Raw genomic sequence first — 25,103 nt, 5'->3', positions numbered from 1 at the left:
CTGTCATTGGTATTTATGGGGTTCCAATCGCTACAGTACCATGGTGCCAGGTACAGTATTGAGATAAGCAGATAAGTTATTGAACCTGGACTCTGGTCTTCCCACCCTGGTGCTTGGCCCCTTTGACTTGGAGACTTTGTCCTCTCGCTCTTGCTCAGATGCAGGACACCTGAGAAAAAGTGAGGTTTGTGCTTTGCTGTGAAACAGCCCCGGCCTGTGAGCTCAGCCAGGCTGTACCTGGTGCCCGTGGCTCCATCTGGGATCATATCCTGCTTCTGTCCCTCATGCTGGTGTGTGACCCAAGGCACTGGCGCTGTGACCAGTGGCACCAGGAGCAGAGCCCACAGAGCCCACACCCTGCACGCTGGCTGCTGCTGAACTCTTTTCCATAGAACTTTTTCCAAAATCCAGCTAACTGTGGCAACTGGGAAAGCTGAAATCAATTGAAGTGCTGCTTCCCAGCCTGTGAAGGGTCACAGAAGGTGTCCCAGTCAGACAGCATGGAAGCTTTGATCTCTTTGGACAAGGAACTGCCGTGAAGCAGACAGCTGCTGGAGCCTGGCTGGCATTAATATGAAGAATTTCTTCTGGCTACTGGTACTAAAGAGAAAGTTTGCTTCTCAGACAAACTCAACCCTTTGACCAACTTGACCACAGCTGCGGCCAGAGACTCAGTCTCAGCCTGATTCTGAGAAAAACACATGCCTGGAACTCCATTTCTACCACTACAGAGAAATTAATATGAACCCACAAGAAAGTGGAGATGAGATGAAAAAATGCAGGTCACAGTAGCAGCTAGTTCCTAAGTGGGACAGGCATAAATTTCTTTAATGTGGATATAGAAGGGGACTTATTTTGTTTCTATTATTACTTGATTGTGGGAGGCTAAAGGAAAATTTTCTCACAACCTCAAGAAAGAAGTGTTCAAAACAAGTTTTTAAAATGTGAAAATTAAAACAAAAAATTAGGAAGGAAACTGTAATGGAGGATCTGTGTAAAATTTTTTCCCCCTTCTTTTTGATCAGCTCTGATGGTTCTAATTGATGTTCAAGGAGAAAGCTTGATGATTTAGAGATGAAGAAGAAAGGAATCACACCCTTGGTAAGCCCTGCCTATGGGACGGCAACCCCGGGACATGCTGAAACTGTTTAAATAAGGAATGTGCCATAAGCCAACATTTATCTCCTGCTTACCCTTACAGCTATTTTCTTACCCTCAAATTTTCAGGAATGAGGAGCTATAAGCATCAGTAATTACGCTGAGACTTTTCCTTTATGTATCACTGCTCACTCAAGAATTTCAGCCCATTACACAAATAGCAGTGACGTACTAGGCAGGGGCCCTTTGAAGCACAAAGTGCCATTGCTGCCAGCTTGGTTTCCTCAGCAGAAGAGTAGTGGCAGAAGGAGATGAAGGGATGGAGGCTGCAATGCTGGGATGCCCTCACCTTCCTCGCCCTCCCAAGTCACTCGTGCCCTTCCTGCTTTGCCCCCATGGGGGTTTCTGGCCTTACAGCCCACCTGAGGCCAGGCTCTTTTGGGATGATAAAGCATTTCTAGATGCTTAGGTGCACCAGGCAAACAGGGAATGGGCACCCAGCACCCAATGCTCAGTGCCCAGGGCCAAACAAGGGAGCGATCCTACTCCTTAATTGCCGAGAGCTGCTCCATGACGCCAGAAGGTTCACAGAGAGCAAGCAGGGCTGGAGTCAGGTTACACTGACTCCCAAGGACCAGGCAGCGGCTTCCCAGGGAAAATACATGCCCAGGTAAATAAAGAGGGAAATAATTATAAATAAGTAATTACCTGAGCAGAAGTAAAAGTGGGAAGCTGAAAGACTGAAAGAAAAGAGAAGTGCATGAGCTTTTTTGTAGATGCAGAGGCTTGCATTTTACAGCTAAAGAAATAGAGGAAGAAATTTAAATACATATTTAGGGGAAAAAAATTCCAATGGGAAATGTGAAAAGAACCACTTTTATGAGGAAGCCTCTGAAGAGACAAAGCTATAAATGTACAATTCCAAATATCAACCATTTCTTCTTCAACAGAAAAAAACCTCAAATAATTCATTCTGTACAGAGTTGAAGCAAACTTTTGGAAAAGCACCTGGGAACAGTGCTGGGAATTGCCCACCCAGTGATTTTTGCTCCTGTCACTGGGCAGTGTAAGTGAAGTGCAATTTATTCCAAGGAACTTTGCATTCCTTTTTTCTCACCACTGTCTTGCTTATGGTCAGGTGTATTTATAGAGACCTGCTCAAAGACCCGGGATGCACTGCCATCAGTCTCCCAGCACCATCCACTCAGCGGTCAGTGGAAGGATAAAAGACTCCTATCCAGGGAAATACCCTTTCCCATACTATCATAGAATGCTTTGTGTTGGACGGCACCTTTAAACATCATCTCCCCTTCCACAGACAGGGACATTTTCATCTAGATCAGATTGCTCAGAGGCCTGTCCAACCTAACATTGAATGTTTCCAGGAATGGGGCCTCTCTCACCTCTCTGGGCAACTGTGCCAGTGTTTCACCACCTTCATTGTAAAAAATTTCTTCCGTTTATCAAGTCTGAATCTATACTCTTTTAGTTTAAAACCCTTGCCCCTTGTCCTGTTGCTACTGTCCCTACTAAAAAGTCAGTCTCCATCATTCTTACAAGCCCTCTTCAGGAAGGCCACTATAAGGTCTCCCAGGAGTTTTCTCTTATCCAGTTGAACAGCCCCAACTTTCTCAGTCTTTCCTAATAGGAGAGGTGCTACAGCCCTCTAATCATCTTCAGATTAAGCAGAAAATGGCTTATCAGGGAGGCAGGATCTCAATTAGAGAGCTCAGACTGAAAACCCAGTCTTCAACTTTCTCGGAAAGACAAGATGGAAAACAGATCTAAATATGCTTTCTTTGCTCAACCACCACAAGGTACCTTGTGTACCCTGCTCTCTCATGTTTCTGGATGAAAGAAAATTCAGGGGCAATTTATCACCAAATTAAGGTCGCCGCTATCAAAATCATTCTGGATCCCAAAGAACCAAATAAATTTTATTGTACTTCTAGAAATGTATTTTGGGGAATGATAAGGAGCCTGGGCCAGCTGCTGCTTCACTTAGCTCTTACATAGGCAACACCTGCATGAATTGCAGTTGGGGATGGCTGAACGAGGGCTGGGTGGGGTCACTGCAGTGCCATGAACTGAGCTGGAGATGGAGGGGCTTGGTGCTGGTGCTACATTACATTTCTCAGCTTGGGATAATCCAATGTGCCCAGAGACAGGGCAGCCAGGTACGTGCTGCCTTTTTTTCCAGCCTGTCTAGGAGGTAACTGGAGTGATACTGTAGGGAAAAGATTCAGGCAATGTGATTGGGAAAAAAAAAAAAAGGAAATAAAGTTCCTTTATGATTCCTCTATGATTTTGTGGCTCTCAGAGCACACTGGGTGGTGGGACTGGAAGTGTGGAAGCACAGCACACAAACAGACTTTATTAGCCTGATAAACTAGAAAGACTGGTGTGTTTTGGCACTCCATCAGTGTAACTGGCCTTTGGTGAGACAGTGTCTTTGGCCAATGCTATTTCCAGGGAGGATTTCTCTGTCCTTATGTATACCTTGCCTATTGGGCACATGAGAGCTGTGCTATTTAACCCCTCCTTCCCCTTGTTTATATTCCCCATTTCCACACAATCCATAGGCAATGTTCTATAGCATTACTCCCCTCCCCCAAACTTTCCCTATTTCAGTTGGTGTCACCACAAAGGAATAGATTATTACTGACACTGATCCCAATTTAATCCTTCCAATAATCTGATTTTTCCAAGCCTATTTATATCCTTGAAATGACAGTAGGGTTTAAAGTGATACAAATACCTGAGCCTAAGTGCTAGTACTATCCACACCAGTCTGTTCCAGTTTTGACCCTTCAGAATAAACTGTAACCCCAAATATTATTTGATAAATCCCTTCCCAAGTGTTTGTAGTACTAGACTGGTCCTTGGTTCCTCTTTTTGACTAGCTTTTTCACATTACAGGTTTATCCTTCGTTACACTGGTATCAAGCTGAAGTCCCAGAATAAGTTTTAAAGCTCATATAAATGTAGAATTTCTTTTCCCTTTGTGGATTTTAATAACTTTCTGGTGTCTGGAAATGATCTAGAAGTAAAGCTTTCATAGCAGTGTAAGAAGTATAAATCCGTTCTAGTTTGTTATTTCATCCAGCAACTTGAGAACTTTTTTTATTTTCCTGGGCTTTAAGGTGATCAGCCAATGTTTTCTCCCATCCCCAATCTCCTTAAGAAGCTTATTAATGTTTTACATTGAAAATAAAGACAAACCAATCTGAAAACAAAGCCATCCTTAGGGCTGCATACTGTAAATGTGCTTGCTGGACTATTTCCACTATTTGTAACTAATTCATTTTCATATTGCTCCTGCTTCTTGCTAGATCTGCAGAACTTCAGTTCACACGTAGCCAAGGAGTAGTTACACCAGCAGTCAGCAGGTTTTTGTTCTTTTTTTCCCCCCCACTCTTATAATTCAATGCAATGACTTGTTTATATAACTGGATCCTGTTGTTTCTCCAAAAGGGACTTGGCTATTTCACTTGAGCGACAACACCCGTGGTAGGTGATGGTCTGTTTTTTCCAAAGCAAAGGCCTCAGTTTTCAGCAGAATTTACATTCCAGTAATAAATATTTAAAGGAATTATAATGGAACTGAAGCAAAGAATGTCCCTCTGAAGCACACACACACAGAGACACACACAGACACACACACACACAAATACATGCACACTCACACTCACTTAGTCTGGGGTCCCTCTGGTGCAGATGGCGCCTCTGTTCAAACCCTGAGATATTTTGCTTTTTCCATTAGGAAACTTGGCCACCTTGGATTTTTAATACCCCATAAAAACCTTACAAAATATTATTCCTTACTGTCCATGTAGCAGATCACTCAAACATCTATGTCAAAGGCATTTTCTGCAGCAGGATCTCTTTCTGCCCCTAAAAAAATGTAAACAAGAGTACAATCCATGCTGATTTCTTGGTGTCCTTTCTCAGGTATGAGCTTTAGGATTTTCAATCATCTCTATTTTATTCTATAATAGACTAAAATAAATTACACCAGAATGGCAGTTTTGGAACATACCAGGGCTAAACAACTACCTCTTGGCTTCTAATGTGTAGATTATTGTAAAGCAAATGAGACACTGATGTACCTTTGCATTTACAAAGCTTGGACTTTCCCCTATGGGCATAACACTAGGTGATGTCTTAATTAATGATGGTGACGATCATATATGTGACATAAACAAAAGAGCTGCTTTTTAACAATAATAAAAAAAGAAGAACAAAATATTCCAACTCTTTGGAGAAGAACTGATGAATGAACTGATTCCAAAAAGTAGAATAATGAAAACCAAAAGGCAAAAGCAGGAAGAATGCAACATAAATATTGGAGTTACCTGCAAATGTAACCTTTGCCAACCAGAAAATATTTATTCTGTATATTTTACTGTATCCTTGTCTCTTCCTGTGCACTGTATGATGCCCACATTAGCAGCACTACATCTGTATTAAACTGCCTGATTATAATGCTCACTGAGCACTGCCCACCCATCAGAGCCTGCTTGTCCTTTCTCAAGTCAGTGCACGTGCAATATTCATAAAATGACACATGGGTCACCCACTTTGTCCACATTTACTACATATATATGTTTCATTATCTATGGAAAAAATAAGCATTGAGTCTTAACAATAAGTGCACAGAAGGGCAGCTTTGCTGTGAGGAGGCCTGCGACCTGCAGAGGAGTTACCTGTGCAGAACTGACCCTCTGACACAGCATGCTGAGCTGGACTGTGACATGTCCCTCTTCAAACTGGCAGATGAAAATGCAGTGGCCAGTGTTCCTCTTGTTCTCACCCCTGTGTGACCTGCATCTGCAGGAATCTTGGGATGGGAACAACACACTGATGGGTACTTATCAAGGGACAACCATGATTATCTCTGACTTTGAAAGATTGAAACATAGAGGATGTGTGGGAGCTGCAGAAGGACCTGTGTCTGACAATCTCACCAAAAAAGCAAATTGAAGGAATGAAGAAATGGGTGCTAGGGGTACTGGGAATTGGTCTTGGCTCTAAGGGTAGGTGGAAGGTTACATGGGGTTTTTCCATTCATTCCTGTGTCCAGGGCTAAGCAGCAAAACAGTACCTCTCCATTTCCCCCTATCTCTGTTTTTTCACCTTTGGAATCTGGTTATTCTTAGCTCACTAGGTTTATTTTGCTGACCTGATGTGAACATATCCATCTTCCATGTTGATCCTGGCTTAAATTCAACAGAAATGGAAGTAAGAGTGGAAAATAACCCTTCTGACAGCTAGAGACAATGACACTGAACCAGTTCAGGAGAAATGGAAGGCGGTCACAGGTATGTAGAAGGTCTCTGTCTACTCAAGGAAGTCCACACTTTAGAAGCGAAAGAGTTTGTTGACATGAGCATGGACATGCAGACACCAGTGGAGATGTAGGGATAGATGCTTTTATACTCATCAGCCCTCATTGCTGTATTCAGCTTCCTGCAGACATCACTGCAGGAGAGGCAGCCCTGGCAGAAGCTTACCTTCATCGAGAGAGACCTTTGGGATGGATCCGCTGGCCAGGAGAGGGAACGAGAAACCTGCAGGAAAGGGGAGACCGTCTAGTTCAGGAGAAGCTTCTGGGAGAGGGGCAGGTGTGGATAGAGGCAGGAGGGCCTCCCGTTCCCGTCGCTCACCCTTCCCATGCCAGCCCTGCTCCATCTGCTGGCAAGAACAATGCGGAGCCGCTGCCGTTTGCCCGCCGGGATCCAGCCCCTCCTGTCCTCCTCCCCAGCCCAGATTCCCTCCGTGTCTTCATTTCATCTCCCACAAGTGCCGAGGGAGAGAAGAGCAGAGCCTTCCCCAGACACAGGAGGGAGAACAACCCTTATTTTTGGATCCCTGCTTTCCCATGAGCTTCCCTCTATTTTAGCCTCTAATATGTCAAAGTTACAAATTAAGTACTGTGCATGCCGTATATTTGCTATCTGATCTTCTGGCTGGGAAGTTGACTTCTCTGCTCGCCCGTGGTCAGCAAAACCCAATGGAAATACCCTGCAAGTCCCCTGAGGCTGCACTTTGGGATATTGATGGAAATGGAGTGCGATGGCAGCACCAGCTGCTGCCTCAGCCAAGCGCCCAAGAAACCAGGGTGCAGCTGTGAAAGGTGTTCAGGGGAAACAGGAGTCCTTTGGCTCTTTGCTTTGCTGCTCAGCACTTTGCAAGGGTGTTGTTTTGGCTCTGCCTCCATTTTTCCCTTGCCTGCTAGGTGTTTAAGAGAACATGCTGAGGAAAGCTCTGATTTTTTCAAAGTATGGAAGCAACATGGAAAGCTTTTGCCGTGTGTGAGCCTGCATGGCATCGTGAATTTGACTCACTCTTCTCTGTACATGGAGATGCAGGGTGTTCACAGTTCCCCTGTGAAAGGGTTTTTCAGTTCTGGCACCATGGGCGTTAAATGCTTTTTCCTCTTGTCCTGCCTTCTGCTTTTGGGAAATCATCTGCACCTGGAATTTGCATCTCTTTTCCATATGGGAAAAGAAATATGTTCATCCTGCTGTGGTCCTTACAGATGGCAACTCTTTCAGCTCTGGGTTACAGGCAGTCAGGTGAATGGGGAGGGCTGAGCTTCCCCATCAGTCGGCCCCTCAGGGAGCGAAGAAGGGCAGCCAGCGTCAGACCAATGTTTACAGAAAATTTAGTCTGCACTGGATTTCCCTATTCCAGTGAAACAATAGGAGGGTCTTGTGCTGTATTATCCATGCTTCCTCTTTATTCTGATATTATCTGTGAATTCTTGCAAATAATAGATGACTGAGACCATTATTGTTCTGGGAAGTAGGAAGATGAAAACATTAGATGGACCTTAGCAGTTTCAATAGACTTATTCATGGTGTTTGTAGTTATGCAAGTCAGAAACTAGCAAAATACCTGTTGGAATAAGTAATAACCCTGTGCATTCACAAAAGCGGTTCTCTTATATCTCGTTTTTAATAAGAGAGACTGCCTCAGTCAACCAAGTGCTAGAGAGTTCAAAACAAAAGAAGAAAGCAAACATAATTCCACTTTTAATGCCACAAGACCTTGGGAAGCAATCCATTCCAGTTCTTCCATGTATCTGCTTTAATACAGGCATTCTGATATAAATTGCATGATTGTGATTAATAAATCTTCTATCAGTTGAACTTGAAGTCAAAAGAACATACTTCTTTTTTTTCTTTTTCTTTTCTAAACCTGCATTAAAATAGATTATTCAGAACTCTTGGAATGAAAAGTCCTAGGTCAAAACTCACATTTTTCTGGCAAGTCTATGAAAACTTACTATAAAAAGTCACATACTGTAGAATCTCAATTATCCTGGAAGGCTTATCCGGGTTATGGCTTAAGTGTGCTATTCATGTGCTGCCAATTTGTTCTAGAAGTACAAGATGAGCTGTAGTGCCTTGCAAAGCAGCTAAACCCTTCCCTGGGCCAGACGGAATCCAGAAGCCATTCAATGGATTGATCGGGGTGCAGAAGTCCTGCAGCTTCCCTTCAGTCCCGTGCAGAGCTGGGCTGTGCCTCAGAGCTGGAAGCCACAGAGCAGTGTGGGTCCTCTGCAGTTCTGGCAGGACTCAGTATCTGCCTCTACATCATGTCCTCCTCATCTGGGAAGCCTTTTTCATTTAGAAACATTGCCCTGCAACTGGACAGAGATGGCTGTGGTGTGGTCCTGCATAGAACCTAAGAAGTCTTTATGGGTACCACCTATCTGGACATTAAAACCTCCTGCATCACTCATATTTTATTATTTCCTATTACTTAGGACTTCTCCTTCTCTTCTTCTTCACCTCAAGTAAAGGGGACCTGTTGATATACCCATGGGTTTAATACCTACTGGTCTTGGAAGAACTTCTCTGGCTCATTGTACATTGTTGACATTTTTTATGCATATTCAATTAATAAAAACTGGGCAAAACTTTAAAGCCTTGGCTATATTCTGGACAGATTAAAGATTTTATGTTCTCTGTGAAGAATTGTTAAAACTTGCTACCCACAAGGACTAATTAATACGAGTAGATTTTACTCTGGAAGGAGAACCTTCTCTCCTCTGCACAGCCTTGTGTTAGAAAAACAAACATTCACAGGCAAATATGCTAACATGCTCCCAAAGGGGTTTTTTGTGAGTCTTGTGGTGTGTAGTGATCCTACTGATCTCCCAAATTCAGGGCAGCAGTGACTGTATGAGAAACTTCACCTCTAGTTTTCAAAAGAAATGCCTAGCTTTTGGGAACAAATGCCTAAATGAACACTCAAACTCCAGGTGAAAACAGAACATGCAATTTAGGCTCACCTTGCATGAGTCCATCCATGTGGGCAAAGGGAGCTTGTGAACTGAAAGCTTGAACGGGGCAAACTAGTTCAGAATAAAGCAGTGTTAGTGTGAAATACATGTCCAGCAAAGGAAAGGGGAGTTACGCAAGAGAAGCTACTCCGCAGTGACTCCCAATGTGGATAAACCCTTAATTACTTTTAAAATCTCAGCATTACTAAGCCATGCTTATAATTTCTAGAGGCCTTGAGTTTCTGGAACAACTGGAATATGAGATTCAATTGCACTCACTTCAGTGGAGGATACAGTTAAGTATCGGCACGTTTGTAGGCTTGAGGCCTACAAATACCTTGCAAATTTACCTTGTGGTAAATACCTTGCAAAATTAACTAATTAGTGTATGGGAACATCTAAGTTTTTCCCATCTGATTTTGCAAAGCTATTTGGTAACACTGGCTTATGAGCTTTTACTTTCTACTTTTTCCCCTCTTCCTTCACAGCAAATCTAAGAACCCCCACCAGAAGCAGAAAGACAATTGGAAGTACGCTAACTTCCCGTTTCCCCCAGCTGGAGATAAGAATATTTGCTGAGTTTTGCGCCTTTTTTTTTTTAAATTTTTAATGCAGACATACATATATAGACTTTAAAAAAAAGAAATATATTAAAGGTTTCAGAGAGTTTGCGGCCACGCAAAGCCTCCTTTCCTTGCAAGAGCATGTCAGTGGGAGAGGCTGGGGGTGGTGGCGGAACTACAGCCCCCAGAGGGCGTGGCGGGGGGCAGCCGAGGGGGACAGGGCAGGGACGCGCGGGGGGCTGCTGGGAGCTGTAGTCCTGCGGCCCTGCCTGGCGGCTCTCCCAGCACCTGTCTGTTGTGTGAGGGGTGGCGACGGCTCGGCGCCTCACTGCTGCCGAGGTCAGGCTGCTGGAGGACAGCTGCTGGCTGGCACCCCAACCAGGAACCTCTGGAGGAGGCATGGGAGACCTCTGAAAGTAAAGATCTCCTGGGATTTTCTGTGTAAATCCTGTAGTCCACACTAGTTCTCCTTGCCCCGTGCTTTTGGCTGGGAGGCTTTGCCATGTCTTTCCTGTAGTACATCCTTGGGCAAAGTTTGGCTTGGCTGGCAGCACTGTCTGCAGTGTCAGCATGTGGGATCAGGTAGAGAAGCCATGCTCCCCTGCAGCCATGGTTAGAAGTGTTGGCTCCTTTAGGTAAAGGTTAGTGGGACAAATAATCATTCAGTCATAGAAAAAGTGAAAGTAGGAATCCCACTCCCTAGAGGGGCTGGAAATCTTTCTCTAGTGAATAAGGGTCTTATAGCATCCAGCTTTTTGCTGAATTTAAGCTTGCTTTCTAAGTATTTTTTTCCTTTTAAGTTGACTTTCTAGGTCTTAGTAGAGAGAAATTGACAAATACACGTTTTGAATATGTGGCTGCAATAGGCTGTGTACATTTCCTTCTTCCAGTGTATCTGCTGTTAGCTAAACTGGAGGCAACTCAGTTTCAGGCTGTTCAGACCCCTACAGTGAAAATCCGTGGAAGTGCTTCCGTTTCACCCTGTTGCTTAATAAAACAGAGAAGTGGTGTTATAATTGAACTGACTTGAGTTGGTTTTCGTAGCCGAGAGAATGGTTAAGGGTTCCCTGTTAATTGTTAATTAGTTAACCACTTATTGGTTATTAATGGTTTTGTCGGTTGATTGTTAATTGTTAGAAAATTCGTTTATTAACAATTGCTAAGGGGAAGTAGTGTTAGGAGCACTTTCTGTATCAGTGTTAGGATGTGGGGGGGGGGTACGCAAGTTGGTAACGAGGGAAAGGTCTAGAAGAGGGTCTGTGCCAGTCATGTCTCCTTAGCATAAGGGAATAAATACCACCTCCTGCTAGGACCGAGACCAGCGAATCACCCCAGTGACGAGAACCTGTCCCCTAGAGATGACATCCTGACAAGCCAATCAGACTATGGATGGTGGGAGGGCCTGGGGTGTAAGAGGGTGGTGCCTCTTGGGGAATAAAAGGCAGAGTCCCAGAGGGGACACGGATTTCTCTGCCCGCACACGACTGTGAGTGGAGGTCCCAGCAGGCGTCCTTTCTCTGTAACTGTTGGGCTAATTTGCCACAGAGATTCTTGATCATCTCGACTTAAACAGTAAACTCTAAAAAAAGACAATTGGCTGCTGTGGTCATTTCTCTCAAGTGGTCAGCTAGCAGAGGCAGGAGAAATGGTTTTGTGTGCTTCGTGGGTAAGGTAAAACATCTCTGAACATTTTGGCTGTGATCCTCTGGCAAGCAGGTGCCTGGGAAACTATTCCAGCCTTGCTGTTGGTCCTTACACTTGAGTATAAGCACCAACAAGAGAGCTGTGGTAAATACCTTGCAAAAGAACACACTGCACACCTCCCAGGGCTAAGTGTCCATGAGATAGTAATGCCCTGTGCATAGAGGCTTGGTTCAGTGACACAATTACACCCTGCTGGTCCTTTCCTACAAATAATTTACTAATTAGTCTGAAGACCTGTGATTTTTTTGTATGCATTACTTATGGTCAGGGTCACTGGTTCTCAGCTACTGCTTCTGGGGTGAAGCAGCAGGCAGTGGGGAGGCTGAAAACTGTGGGAGCAGAGTGGGAGTTTTTAACTGAGGCTACTGGTGCAAGACCCTATTTAAACAAAAAAGGTTGAAGCTAAGACAGGAGACCCTCCTAGTAAAAGTGTCACCCAAGAGAAGATGTGAAGGGGAGTTCTCAGTTCTGCTCGGAATTGCGTTGCCCTTTTAATGGCAATAAAGTAGCTTTGCTGTTGGTCTTTGCAGATGTTGCCAAATGCTGAACTGAGCAGGTCTGGACAAGGAGGCAATTCCCTTCCTGTTGAGAGGCTTGGCAGCTCTAGGTCAGCGTGAGGTACGGCTTTTGCATATGTGGGGCTTGCACACGGTGGTGTCAGGACTGCTGTCGTACAGAAAGGCAGAAAGCAGAAAGCTGAAGAGCTGGTGTCCTTCGTGAATCAAACATGCAGAAAGGTTAAACGCAGTGCCCTCAGATCTGAAATGAGGATGATATAGCTAGTGTTAGAGGTGTTGGTGAGAAATGCTAAACTTTCTATGAACTAATCCATTACCTTAAAAATCCCAGCATGTGTAACGGGGGAGGTCTCACGGGCTGCTTTCCAGGTGAAGTTTTTCATACACCTCATAGACTGATTAGTGGTGCTGCTGATATGTTTGTAATAGAAAATAACTTACGGGCGCATCTGAAGTGGAATAGAAATTAATTTATGGGGGCATCTGAATCTGAAAGTGTTCCCTACACATTCCAAAAACTTTCTTAAATGTGAACAGCACTAATACAAAAAGCAGGGATCATACCTGCATGCAGCCTTGCTGAGCTTTGAGTGTTTCTCTGTACGTGGACAGTATATATGGCAGCTTAAGCCAGGGTGTCAGAACTCCTGCAACAATGTCTCCAGAGAAGTGTGTTGGCTGGGGATGCCACTGAAACCCTGGGGCAAGGCAGGTGCCTGAGGAAGAGGATGGTGGTGGCACCAAGCCCCATGCAGGCAGCAGCAGTAATGGGGGCCTCTGCCCCCTCCCTCCTGGTGCTGAAGGTGGATGGAGCTCCCTACTCTACCTTTCCCCATCTGACAGTCAGGCTGCAGTGTTTAAAACAGGCGTGGATTTTCCTGTTTGCCCAATATCAGCACTCCTCCCAGCAATTGTGTCAGTTTTATTTTCCTTTCCTCATACACATCAGAAATCGAACAGTGTGATACGGCTAATGGGATTATATTGACCCACCTCTGCAGTTGCTAATAATATCTAAAGAAATCCTCAAATGCCTCAGCCACAGTGGTAGTACAGCTGCATGCCCATCTTTCTCTTACCAAACAGAGCGGGGTTTTTTACGTTAGCAAGCCCAGTAATTACAAGTCCAAATTTCAATTCTTGGTAGCGTTAAGAAGATAGGCACCAGATTATATGCAGAAGAGAATATATAGAGAGTATCTGTTTTTGAATGGATAGCAAGCTGATTTGCAATGTCATTTAAACAGCATCCTAACAGGCAATTCTTTTTTAAAAACAAAGAAGGCTGAGGGGGTTTGAGGGGGCTCATGTCTTTTTCTTGCTGACCACAGAAACATAACCCACCCTTTCTGAAAAAAACACATTTGAAAGTCAACCCTGGTGCACAGGCTACTAAATTTCAATTGCTGGGTTTATGTCATTATTGCAGTTGCAGTGACTAAAACACAAGAAGAAAGGTTGCTCTTTCCACTGTGAGCTCTTTCCATCCTCCACCTCCACAGCAGAGGTTACGCTAAGCAGTGTGTGTGTCTGTCTGTTGTAAGTGTAGAAATACGTATTATTCATAACTTGCCAATGTGTATGCTGGAAAAGAAAAGCTGAATTTATAGCTGTATTTCCTCTCTGCTGGGGTTTTTAGAGTTGAGTGTTTCAGTGTTTCCATTATAAACCCCTGTTTTCTGAGGTTTATAACAGTCTTGAAGAGCGGAGTGGTCTTGAACCATAATAGAAAATGTGTAATGTTGCATTTACAGTACAGCTGTAACTGCGCATTAAGGAGTGTAATCTTCTCAGTGTACCCTCAGTGCTTCAGTAAGGTTCATTGGAGTTACATATACTGAGAGAAAAACAGTATTTCATGTTTGGAGTTGGTGCTGCCCCTCCACAGAGCTGAGTGCATCACACAAGGACAGAGAGCATCTACCTGCACCAGACTTACAAAAATTCCTTGCTACACCCTTAGAATACTCATGCGCATCCACAGGGGCCCCTCTGAATTACAGCTCACCATAACCTCCCTCTGTCCCTGGGCTGTCTGAAGTAGACCCAGCTAGTCTGTCATGCATCTGGGTAGTTCCTGGCATTTCTAGTTAGCTTGAGCTGCCACAGACAGAGCAGGGGCTCTTGAGGAGAAAGTTCCCTATATCCTGAGAAGGATACATATTTCCTTCTCGCACTAGCCCAGCTACAATATAAGGCCAGGCTTATCTGCCACTTGGTAGAAGGCATCAGAAGGTAGGAAGGAGGCTGGACTCTGTAAACTTTAGGCTAAGATCCCAACTACAGCACGCTTTGAGAGATGAAGTTAAAAGGAGTGTCAGCAGGATTGAAATCTTGTTGAGACTAAGTTTTTCTTGCTGTTTCAACTCATAACGTCAGGTTATTTAGTCTTCCACTTAACCTCTCTTCCCTTGGCTAATAGGTCAGCTTATTGGGTTCATGCCCTTTTGCAAGTATTGCTAACCTCAAGAATTCAGAAATCACAAATTTACTCTCAGATTCATGAGACTGCAGGACAAACATGCAATTTTTTAAATTGAGCAATTAAAATAGTTTAATTAGTATTTTAGCCCTGATCCTTTGAGTTTCACAGCTTTTGAGCACTTTTTTCCTTGCTTTGAGCTTGACAGTCTTTTCCCCCTGTATTTGTCCCAGTTGCACAAATGAACAGCCAGTGCTGTAGGAAAAAAACTCAACCAAGACTTCAGAAAGAACTTGGGATTTGGAAGTGCTGGTTTTGTGATTGCATAATTTTTTCCTTTTTCCACTTCCTCTTTTTTTTCTCTCCCCTCACTGGTTATGCATGTCCATGTTACAGCATGTCTGCTGAGAATGAGATAGCTGAAGGGATTTCTGATTTGGTGAATTAGTGTACAAGTGGCCAGCAGAAAAGTCTGCAGCAAAAAAGCCCAATGAATGGGAAAGCACAAAAGGCTGAAGTAGAGTAAAGCTGCCCGTATGTTGCATGTGCTCCTCTGCTGTGTATAAGGGGGCTGCAGTTTGCATGTTAGTTATCTGTGCTCCCTTTCCTATGGGTAAGAAGGCCTTTGAGAATATTTGGCATGATCTACCAAGAATTATTCATCATGTGATGCATACATTTAGGCAGCAAATATGCTCTGTATAGGGGTATTAGTGAAAATAAGGTGTTTCAGTATACTTTATATTGTCCCTGCGTTTGCCCCACACTGTGAAGGTTTTATGTATCTTCCTGTCTCAGCTTTGTGTGTTTCAGTGCCCCATAAATTTTGTATTCTTACTGCCATCTGAAAATATTCATTATGGTTGTTCACAGTGCAGTTATTGTCATTTTGAAATGCTTATCATGGGGAACATTTTCAAAGGCAAGTGAGGCAACAGGACAACAGCTTCCCCTGCCACATCTACAGAAGTCAGAGCAGCATTACCAAACCCTGCACCTGGTGTTCTTCAGGAGAGCGTCCTGTGAAGGGGTGTTTCTGCATCTTAAGAAGTGGTTCTGTAGATGCCACTAAAGAACTGCTGAAGAACTGGTCCTCAGTGATTCGTTTTGCTGCCAGTTTGAGCTTCTTTGCAGTCAGGTTGCATTTCTACATGTGGATGTAAACTAATAGCTTCTGGGCTTTTTGAGGTATGAAAACCATTGCTGTGGCAATAGTATTAGTCTGACCTGCTTCATTGCCAACTTTCTTTCTCCTTTTTGCCAGTTTACTGCCTCTTCTGTGCAGAGACTAGTAGTGGTAGTGCCTGAGGTGTAGTACCTGTTCTGGTTTTGGCGTGTTTGTATCATTTAATACATTGCACATTCATTTGCTCTCTCTTTTTGCTCTCTAACTCATCTCAGAGGGACAATTGCATCCAAACCCTCTGATTTTAGACCGTTAGTTCCCAGATGGGAAGAATTCTAGCATTCTTGTCAGGCTGAAGGCCATAACCCATGGGCACATTCTCCATTCACATCTGTGGAGTTTCTTCTGGGAGCGTGTGATATTTGGAAAAAACAGTGGTGGACCTCATGCGAAGAACACTTCTTTACCTTGTCTGAGGTTCAAGTTTTTTGAGACTGTTGGTGCCTTCCCCATTTGTGATTTTGAATTTTGACAGGGTATTGATAAGTATGTTGTATTAGTCAATAAGTTTGTTTAATTAAATTATAGAACAAGGTACTTCTGTTAAGTTTTTCACAGTTCTTTTGACCTGTGATCCAGCACCAAAGCATAGTTTGGAGAATTCAAGCCTGGAGTTTGTTATCTACAGTAGGTTTTCAATCAGACAAATAAGGTTAGGTATTTTTCATGGTGTTTTATGAACTGAGCTTCACCAAAGAAATTATAACTTAGCAGTTCTTACCATAATATTTTTACAAAGGCAAACATTTATATGTCTCTCTGCAACTACAAGACTAGTCTAGGCAGGGTTTTTTGGCTTTTGCTGTGATTGTGGAGCTATTGATCCATGAACATAAATCCTTATTTATCTCCAGTCAAGTTTATAGGACAATGAAATTATAGGATTGCTTGAATCAATCAATGTTTCTACAGCAAGCTATAGAAATATAAACAAGTTACCAATTATTTAATAAAGTCAATTTGCTTAGAAATGCCTGGCGACAGGCAGCAGATGTTACACTAATTTCTGCTTTCTCTGGAATTTCACAGGGGCTGTAAGATCTTAATGTCACTATTAGCAAAGGTAACTTTATTTTTGAAACTCATTCCGAACTCTCCCAGCAAGAGGAAGAAACTGTCATTCCTTTTGACCACAAAACCTGTGCTATTTCTAAGAGGAGTTCTTTGAAATAACTAGGATATCTCACAGCTTGTTGCTTTAGAGGGGACCTAGTACAGTGGCTCTACATTTAGTTAGCATAATGAGTTTTTTAGCCTCTAAGATACTGGCTGAGTTTGAAGCACCATAACTTCTAGTCAGCTAAGATTAAATTTGTTAATGAAGTATAAGTTTGCATAATATTTTAGCTATTTCCTAGAATTTTAAACTGTGTGCTTGTTTCCTGAGAAGCATTTAGGTTAATATAACCAGGTTCTGACTTGGCAAAACAATTTAAGTGTAGAAGTATGTCTTTCCGCTTCTCAGTTGGAAGTGCCATGAAAGTGGCCTCCTCAGTGTGGTTTTACCGTGTTTGCCTTTTGAGATCCACTTTATTGGAGTGACTTTTTGCAAGGTGACTCAAGAATCTCCCATGAGCTCATGGTGTCCTTTTGGTGCTCCTGTCTGTTTTGAATGTAGAGCAGGATCTTTATTAGTAGGCTCTGATGCCTTGGTGGTCAGTCTGTTCGGTAGTTTGTCATAGTTTATCATGCAGGAGTACAGAATCATCTGATTAATCTGCTTAATCAATCCTTGAACAGGGATAGTAATAATTAAGTCACAGATGGCCATTGTAAATCCTTCTATTCCAATACATTAATATTTCCAGTACTTTGGATATTAAGGTTGTTTTAAATTTAAAAAAAAAAAAAAAGTACCTCTGGATTTTTTTTTTTTTTGATGATTGGTCTGCCTTGAAGACGCTGAGAATTCATTTTGGCTCTGGAAAGGTTTTTGCTTTAAGATAAATTATTTTCATATATACTTACACATTTCGGTACATGGGCTTTGTTAAAGCTTATACATAAACTAGTCACTGATTAATCTCTTTTTTAAGCTGTTCTGTGGTATTTGTCTGCAGTATTCCGTGGCTAAGCTGTCTGTAGCAGGATTTTGTTGATCTGAAGACTGTGCTATAAATTTCTATAGACACAAACTGCTATAAAATTAAAACTTAACATCTTCCCTGACTTCCTTCATCTATCATAAAGTTGGTGTGGCTCAGCCTTAATTAGATTATTATAGACCCAAAATATATGAGGTAGAATAGCACAAGAGGAATTGAATTTGGTCATTAGCAGGAGTGTGTGGTTAGTCTAGCTGGTGTAGTCAGTAGCTCCTGAAATATGAGACTACACTTTCCATTTGATATGCTTTGAAGACAGGTCAAAATCCTTAACGTGATTTAGGTTTACTGGGAAGGTCTATAGTCCTGCTTTTTAATAAACTCTCTATTTCATGTCCGAACACTACCTGTGTATGTCAGGCATTGCTGAGGCTCACAGCCACAGCTGTATTCCTTTGGAAGTTGAAATGCATTGTTTTGGAAGAGCATTTACAGAAAATATTACTGGACTCAGACAAGGCTCTGAGGCACAAAGGTTTCCTGTAAAACCTGGATTGTCTGGGTGCCAAGTTTTTGTTCTTTTTCCGAGGAACAGTTCAGCTTCTCAGACTTTGAATGCAATTGTGTACTTCCCTGTTTAACAGCTACTGCTGCGAATGTGCGTGCAGGCTGCAGCTCTGGCTGTTCAGCATTGAAATCCTTCTGTCTGGGAGGTCTGTCGTTTGCCAGGGAGCTCCCAGGCAGTGGTGGGGAATGAAGGATGAGATGGGTGTCTTCAGTGCAGGTTTTAGTCAACATCTGTGATGAACAAGGTGGTGGTCTGTGGATTTTAATTGCTACGTAAGAGAAGAGTGTGGATGGCATCGTGTCGAGGAGCTGCAAACCTTGGTAGATGCAATCTTGAGGGAAGCCTTGTGGATTCAAATACAAGCAGTGCTGACTCACAGCAGTCTGACAGGAAAAGGCTCTCTTCTGCTTGTCTCTGGCTTCCTCCAGCATGCTGTTAGGGAGGACTCTGTATCTGTCTCCCTAGTTCTTTGATACCGTTACTATACTGGCCAGCGTGACTCCACAAAAGGAACTTGGAGGTTGGTGAAAAATATCTGTGCTATTAACTATTAATTAGGATGACATTTCTCACATAAAAAAACTTGTAAAGAGAATCTCAGGATTGATAAATAGCTTGTTTTCATTGCTGTCTGCATCCCTGACTCCTTTTTTCCCCACCCTGCAAAGCATCATGAGGATTTATGCGACTCCTCACAGAGCCTAGGTCCCTAACTCTGAAATGATAGCTGTTAAGTTCCTCTGCCTGTGATGGGAAGTGCTCCAGGTAAGTTTTGGAGTCAATGCTTGCCACCCTTCTTAATGGTTGGCGGTGCCAAGTTAAAATCCTTCAGCAAGAAACAGGGGATGAGGCTTAAAAAGTAACACAAAACAAAGCCCAACATCAGTAACAGAAAAGGACAAAAAGAAAAGAAAAAAAAAAAGCTTGATTATGTGTTCTCTTCCAAACTGGAGACCCTATTTTCTTTCTTAAGTGTATGTTAAGAACTATTCATACGTCCTGTGTCTCAGTGTGACTGGGAAAACACTCCAGTGATTCTTGAAAAACAAGTGAGGTCTGTACTTGACCTGTGTGTGCTGATAGGAGACATGCAGGTGATTTTAATAGGAGAACATCTGTCCTCTATGTGCAGAAAAATGTCTTTTAGTAAAAAGCCACGTAAATTAAAGTGAAATTGGAATATTATTTCTTGTCTTCTACCCTTGTGATGGTTGGTTTAGTTTTTTGAAAAGACTTTGACACATATCAATGCTTGATTTTTTTTTTCTTTTTCTGAAAGTCCCACAGGATTGGTTGCTGGTTGGGATTAGCTTGTGCCCACTGATTAATTCCTTGTGTCACTGGTCTTGAATCTTGTTGCAGTTGTTCTTGGAGAATTTGCCAGCAGCAGCAAGCCAGCAGAGCTGTTATTGACCTAGAATAGCAATGGAGTTGTTAATACATGAAGCAAGGTTTTCTGTGAACCACGTTGCTGTTCTGTGGAGCTGATGAGCTGGTTAACACCTTTTACTTACTCTGTAAGGATCTGAGGCTGGAAGGGAATTAATGCAGTTGTGAAGCACAGGGAACCAAAATAGCAGTGATTCAGTTAGAGTAGAGCCAAATCTTCTTAAAATTAAACTCCATTGTGTTAGAGACTTTACTTTTTTGATACCTATATTATTAAGTTCTCTGATAAAAGCAGGAAATGTAATACAGTGATATTGGAGAAGCCTTGCACATTAAATCTAAGCTATTGTCTTGGGGTAGTAACAGAAGAAACCACTCTTCATCGGGTGTGTTATGAGAATCAGATTTTACAGAATTTCTGGTTCTCAAGGTTACCATATAATTCAAAAACTAAATTTTTGCATAACATTGATTTCCTTAACTTTCAAATATGTTTTTTAGGATGGGTGGGAACTCTGCAGCACATATATGAGTATTCATAGTTTCATAAGTAACAAACAATACTGGACAGTACAGGGAATTTCGTCGTGGGCAGAGGTGTTTACTTGCAAGCTGCTGCTTCTGATGTTGTCCTGAAGAGTTTTTCGATCATGGAATTTGGTTACTTTACTGTATAGCAGGTTGGTGGACTGCTCTCATAGAAGTGCTTCAAGGTGTGTTTTTTGGTTTACCTTTCTAATTGGACTGGATCAGATGCTTAAAACAGGATTGAGGTTTGCAGGCAGGAAAATATGGAAGAAAGCTGAAGAATTCATATATGGAGAACAAACCATTTCCAGAACTGCAGTCAAAACTTGATGGTTGTGTGCGGGTTGTTCAAGGGGCTGTGGCAGCCTGACTGTGCCACAGTGCAGAGATAGTAGATTTGACCATATTGATGTTAAATCTGATACTAGAAATACAACCTAAGGGTAGCCAGCATATCTCTGGAGAGACTGGTTAGTGATACCCCCAAGGGGGAAAGTGCACTGAGCCAGGAAAATTAGCTGTAGGACTCATGAACTTGAGATGATACAGCCAAACAATGCTGTCAGTGTGGACTCATCACTGTGGCAGATACTGACTTATGGATCTGGTACTACCCCAAAAAATTGAGGTTTTCTGCTCATTATTTCTATCTTTATATGCATTCTAGAAGTCACATTAGACCAGTTTTCCTCTAATTCCTCCTTTTGGTTGTGGTAATTTTAAGTTTACTTTTTCCATTCTTACAAGGTATAACCAGCTTGGAAATTAAGTGCTAATGAAGTTTAATATTGCAAAAATGCTCTGTTTTTGTTACTTTAGAAAATGCCACTGTGTGTATGTCAGGGCACCCCTGAAGTGCCTTTATATTTTTCTCCCATGATCTGTAAGATGGTCAGGCTGTCTTCCCCATTACTTTTCCCCACACATTCCCCAGCTTCCCATACTTGAGGTCTAAAAACCTATTCAGCAACACTGATGTCTCAAGCGGTGGGTATGTAAATATTTACTGGCATGGCAGTCAACAACAGTGGGAGGGGGGAAATTGCTACATTCTACCATTCAGGGAACCTTCAAGTTCTGTCTCAGAGTGTGCAGTTGATGAGAAGAGGAAAGGTTTGCAGTTTGTGCTTGACACGTTTTTGCTCTCTCGGTTCCTGTTTTGTTGCAGATGTCATTCATTTAGCTGTGGAAGGCTTTATCAGCCCTTGCAGAGGCTTTCCCCTGCACACACCACTCAAGGCTGGAGCTGTAGTGGAGGAAAATGGAGCCTGTAGATCTCCTGGCACTTGCCTCCCTAGAAATGAACAGTACCACAGTTACCCTGGCTTTGCTGGCGATCTTCCTGGTCCTGCTGTATTGGTAAGTGATAACAGTGATGTGGGCTGCACATCAGGCACAAACCCTGCTGAAGCTCCACCAGCATCTGTAGAGTCTTTTATCCATGAGGGGAAACTGGAAGGTAATTGCGTAAGAGGGAAATGGAGGGGGAGTTGGTTTGGCTGCAGAGGGTGCAATAAATACTCAGAAAACTCATGATGCTTTTAGAGAATTTTCTCCTTGAAATACTGTCTTGTAAGTGCTTTACCAACTGCTAACAAAAATTAAGAACTTATTCTAAATTAAGAACTTATTTGTTGGTTTCTTATTAATTTCTTTGGGCAGCAGGAACATTGGTCCAGGTCAGAAAGAAAACAAGTACTTGTTGGTTCTCTTCTCTGTACTATGCTGCACTCTTGTTCTTTGGCTTAAGTGTACAGACACTTTAACTGCTGCTTGAATTTCCTCTCTTGTTCTTTCCACACTGACTAGTGGATACAAATCAGAATAACAGCAGCCCTAATGGTTAGCACAGTAGGCATTGCAGTGAGCTGTGCTGAAATGAAAAAACCCTCACCCTGTCCTGACAGTTTATTTCAGAAATTAAATTACCTGAACTGGGAGTGTTTTTCTGACTTTTTTTACTTGTGTGTCTCTTCAAATCCTGCCTTTCAGTAAAAGAATGGGGTTTTTTTCAGTTGTATGAGTGTTCAAGGAAAGGTTTCAGGGACTGTTGCGGAAAAAAATCCAACAGAAATCCAAAGGTAATCTGGAAGAGAATAGTGATGGCACCATGAGTTCAGCACAATTGTTGTAGCAATGTAAATGACAGATCACTTTGCATATATTTTGTCATTCTTTCACCCTGTTGAGCTTTGTTCAGCTTCCTTCTGTGTCCAGGGAGGGTCTAGGGAGACTAAAAAGGGTCAAACCCATATTTGACGTGTGTTGCTGTATGAAATAGGTGGGTGAGCCTGCTTTCTTAGCAAGATCTGCCCAAATCATCACAAACATCGAAGTCCTACTTCCTCTGAATTTTACTGGGAAAAAGAATGGCAGCTCTAGGTCATTAAGTAAGACCATGCTGTTTAGCTGCAGACCTGTGCATCTCTGGGCGTGTAAGGGGGAGAGAGGGAGGACAGAGGCACATCCACAGTTCAGAAAAGCAGCAGATCAGCTGGTGAGATCTGGCCACCTGTGAGTCATTTGAAATAGCCCGATACTTCCACATAGCACATGTCCAGATGTGCCAAGACCTCTGAAGACCGGGAACTGCTCCTTGTAAATGTCAGGTACTGTCTGGTGTGTGCTTGCCCAGGGCCTCATTTTCTGGTTCAGTTTGGGGAAGACTATTCCTCCCCTTAAAGTTAAGGTTTAGTGCACATTTGGTCTGGCCATTAACAAACCTAGCTCTAATTGCAGAGTTAAACCAGACTCATGGCTGTGGTCAGTTACTGCTGAATGGAGTGCCTACCATAAAAGTTTCAAAAAGTTCAACTTAGCAGTGAGGTGGGAAATTGTCTAACAGTAGGGACGCCCCATTCAGTGTGTCTGGTGGAAGGTGAGTTCTGTGAAAGCACCAAGAAAAGTATGCCAAAGTTTTATGTGGGGAAAGTGTTTTATACTCTTAACTGCCAATGGTTATTACTAACCAATCTTGTTGATCTACAGATTCAAGTTGATTTTTAAGTAGCTTATTAAATACAGGTGCATATAGATCACTCTTCCAATGGGAAGCTGGCGATTCTTAAACCTGCAATGAAATAAGCTATGGGCTGTTGGTAGGTTTGCCTGGTGGCTGAGCTGTTCAGATCTATTTATCTCAGTAAAATGCAGTGACTGAGCCCGTAAGGTTAAAGTCTTGAAACACATCTGTAAGCATGGTAGTTGTTGTTCAAACTTGTCAGCTTTCTAATTTGAGTCTATTTTGTTAAAGTTTTTTATACTGCATGCTTGTTTAAACAAATCAGTAAAACTCAATGCATGCTCACATCTTCCTTTATTCATGACAATGACTGAAACCTTGGGTTCAAGGAATTATTTAAACAGTGTGTAAAATGGTTGCTAATAGAAATGCAGGTCTCTAATTCTAGGCAATGTTTTTATTACAGTCATGTTGTATACCTGATTATCTGGCTCTTCTAGGAGTTAGAAAACATGAGTGTTGCGTATGGCAGGAGTAATAATTAAGTAATAACTCTTAAAGTTCCTTTGAGGTTTTCCTTATAAGCCTTATCCTAATTTTTTAATAACTACTGAATTATTCTTTTTTTTAGCTTTTTCTGCCAGGATTGTATCTTTTTAGAAGGGTAATCCTGGGGAAAGGGAGGAATGAATATTTGCTATTGTAAATTTTGTTATGATTGTAGCTTATGATTGATCGGGGTCACGTTGTGTCAACTGTTGTATGAGTGCAAAGAACGGGCAGTTTGTCCACCTTATTGGCTGTGAAAGGCTTAGTAAGGCTCAACAGAAGGCAGCTGTAGGTGGAGGAGAGAGTCAAAAGTTCTAATGCACACTAGAATAGGAATGTGGCAATGGCAATGTTCATGTTTTTGAGCTCTTTTCTTAGCATGGTTTTTGTGGATGGGGGTACTCCGTGATTTAAATGACAGCCTTGAGCTGCTGTCCATTGGCTCAGCCTCAGTCCCTGTTAGTGTGTGTATTGTAAGGCCAGCTGGGATTTGTCACAGTTCAGCTGGCAGGTGGTATCTTGCTAAGCTGTGATAAGGCCAATCTCTTCACATTTTTGGGTATGGTGAGGTCATATGAAAGAGGGAGAGAAGAAAGGGTTGATTGGGAAAGGGAGGAGAGGCTGTAGCTGCATAAAATAAACTTGAAGTTATAAGTCTTAGGAAGAAACTTGGATGATTTGATAATTTTTTGTGCAGTTATTTATGGTACAATGAAGATCATCAAAAACTCTTTATAACAAATCATGTAATAGCACATCTCTGATTTCTCATGCGTTGTCATCAGTGTAATATGAAGGTGTTGCTTGTAGCGTAGTGTGTCACTTTTAAATCAGTGGAGCAACTATAACTTTTCAGTGTTTGTCTTCTACATGACCTTAAGTCAGCTCTAAGGAGAGGCTTTTTATGGTAGTTGATTTAATGTTGGGAGTAGAAAGAGCTATGAAGCTTTTTGGGTACATAGTCTATTTGGATTTGAATGGGAAGTTGTTTTTTGGTAATCTGTTAAGAGGCTGCTCAAGCCTCTTTGCTGTCCCCCATTCCTGAAGGATTTAGTTATCTGCTTCTCTCCCATTCTTACTACTTGTTCTCTGTAGGTAAAAGTCTCTTCTTGCAGATTTCTTATCATGGATTCTTCGAAGTCTGTTGCTACATCATTATTATTGTGATCGACAGGCTACTGCTTTATTGACCACAGAAAGGCATAATATGGCTAACTACCACAGTTCAGTAATACCAGTGGCACAACAGTTAGCGCTCTTAAAAAATGTCTTGTCCAT

At 42.4% G+C, this 25,103-nt stretch overlaps 1 protein-coding gene across 5 annotated transcripts in view; it reads left to right on the top strand.

The window, feature by feature from the left end:
* Nucleotides 1-25,103, top strand: part of TBXAS1 (thromboxane A synthase 1) — a 262,387-nt gene that overhangs the window by 10,421 nt on the left and 226,863 nt on the right. For 4 of the 5 annotated variants that reach the window (XM_010410436.3, XM_010410438.4, XM_019292584.3 and 1 more), the window contains one exon: nucleotides 21,483-21,673. In XM_010410436.3, coding sequence (XP_010408738.3) covers nucleotides 21,576-21,673 — 98 coding nt within the window. In that variant the 5' untranslated portion in view covers nucleotides 21,483-21,575. Of the gene's footprint in view, nucleotides 1-18,510; nucleotides 18,918-21,482; nucleotides 21,674-25,103 lie in introns of those variants that run through there. The other variant, XM_010410437.4, reaches the window with a different exon arrangement.

This window comes from Corvus cornix, chromosome 1A (genome assembly GCF_000738735.6).
Source record: "Corvus cornix cornix isolate S_Up_H32 chromosome 1A, ASM73873v5, whole genome shotgun sequence".
Lineage (NCBI taxonomy): Eukaryota > Metazoa > Chordata > Aves > Passeriformes > Corvidae > Corvus > Corvus cornix.
This window is presented reverse-complemented; position numbering and strand designations above follow the sequence as displayed.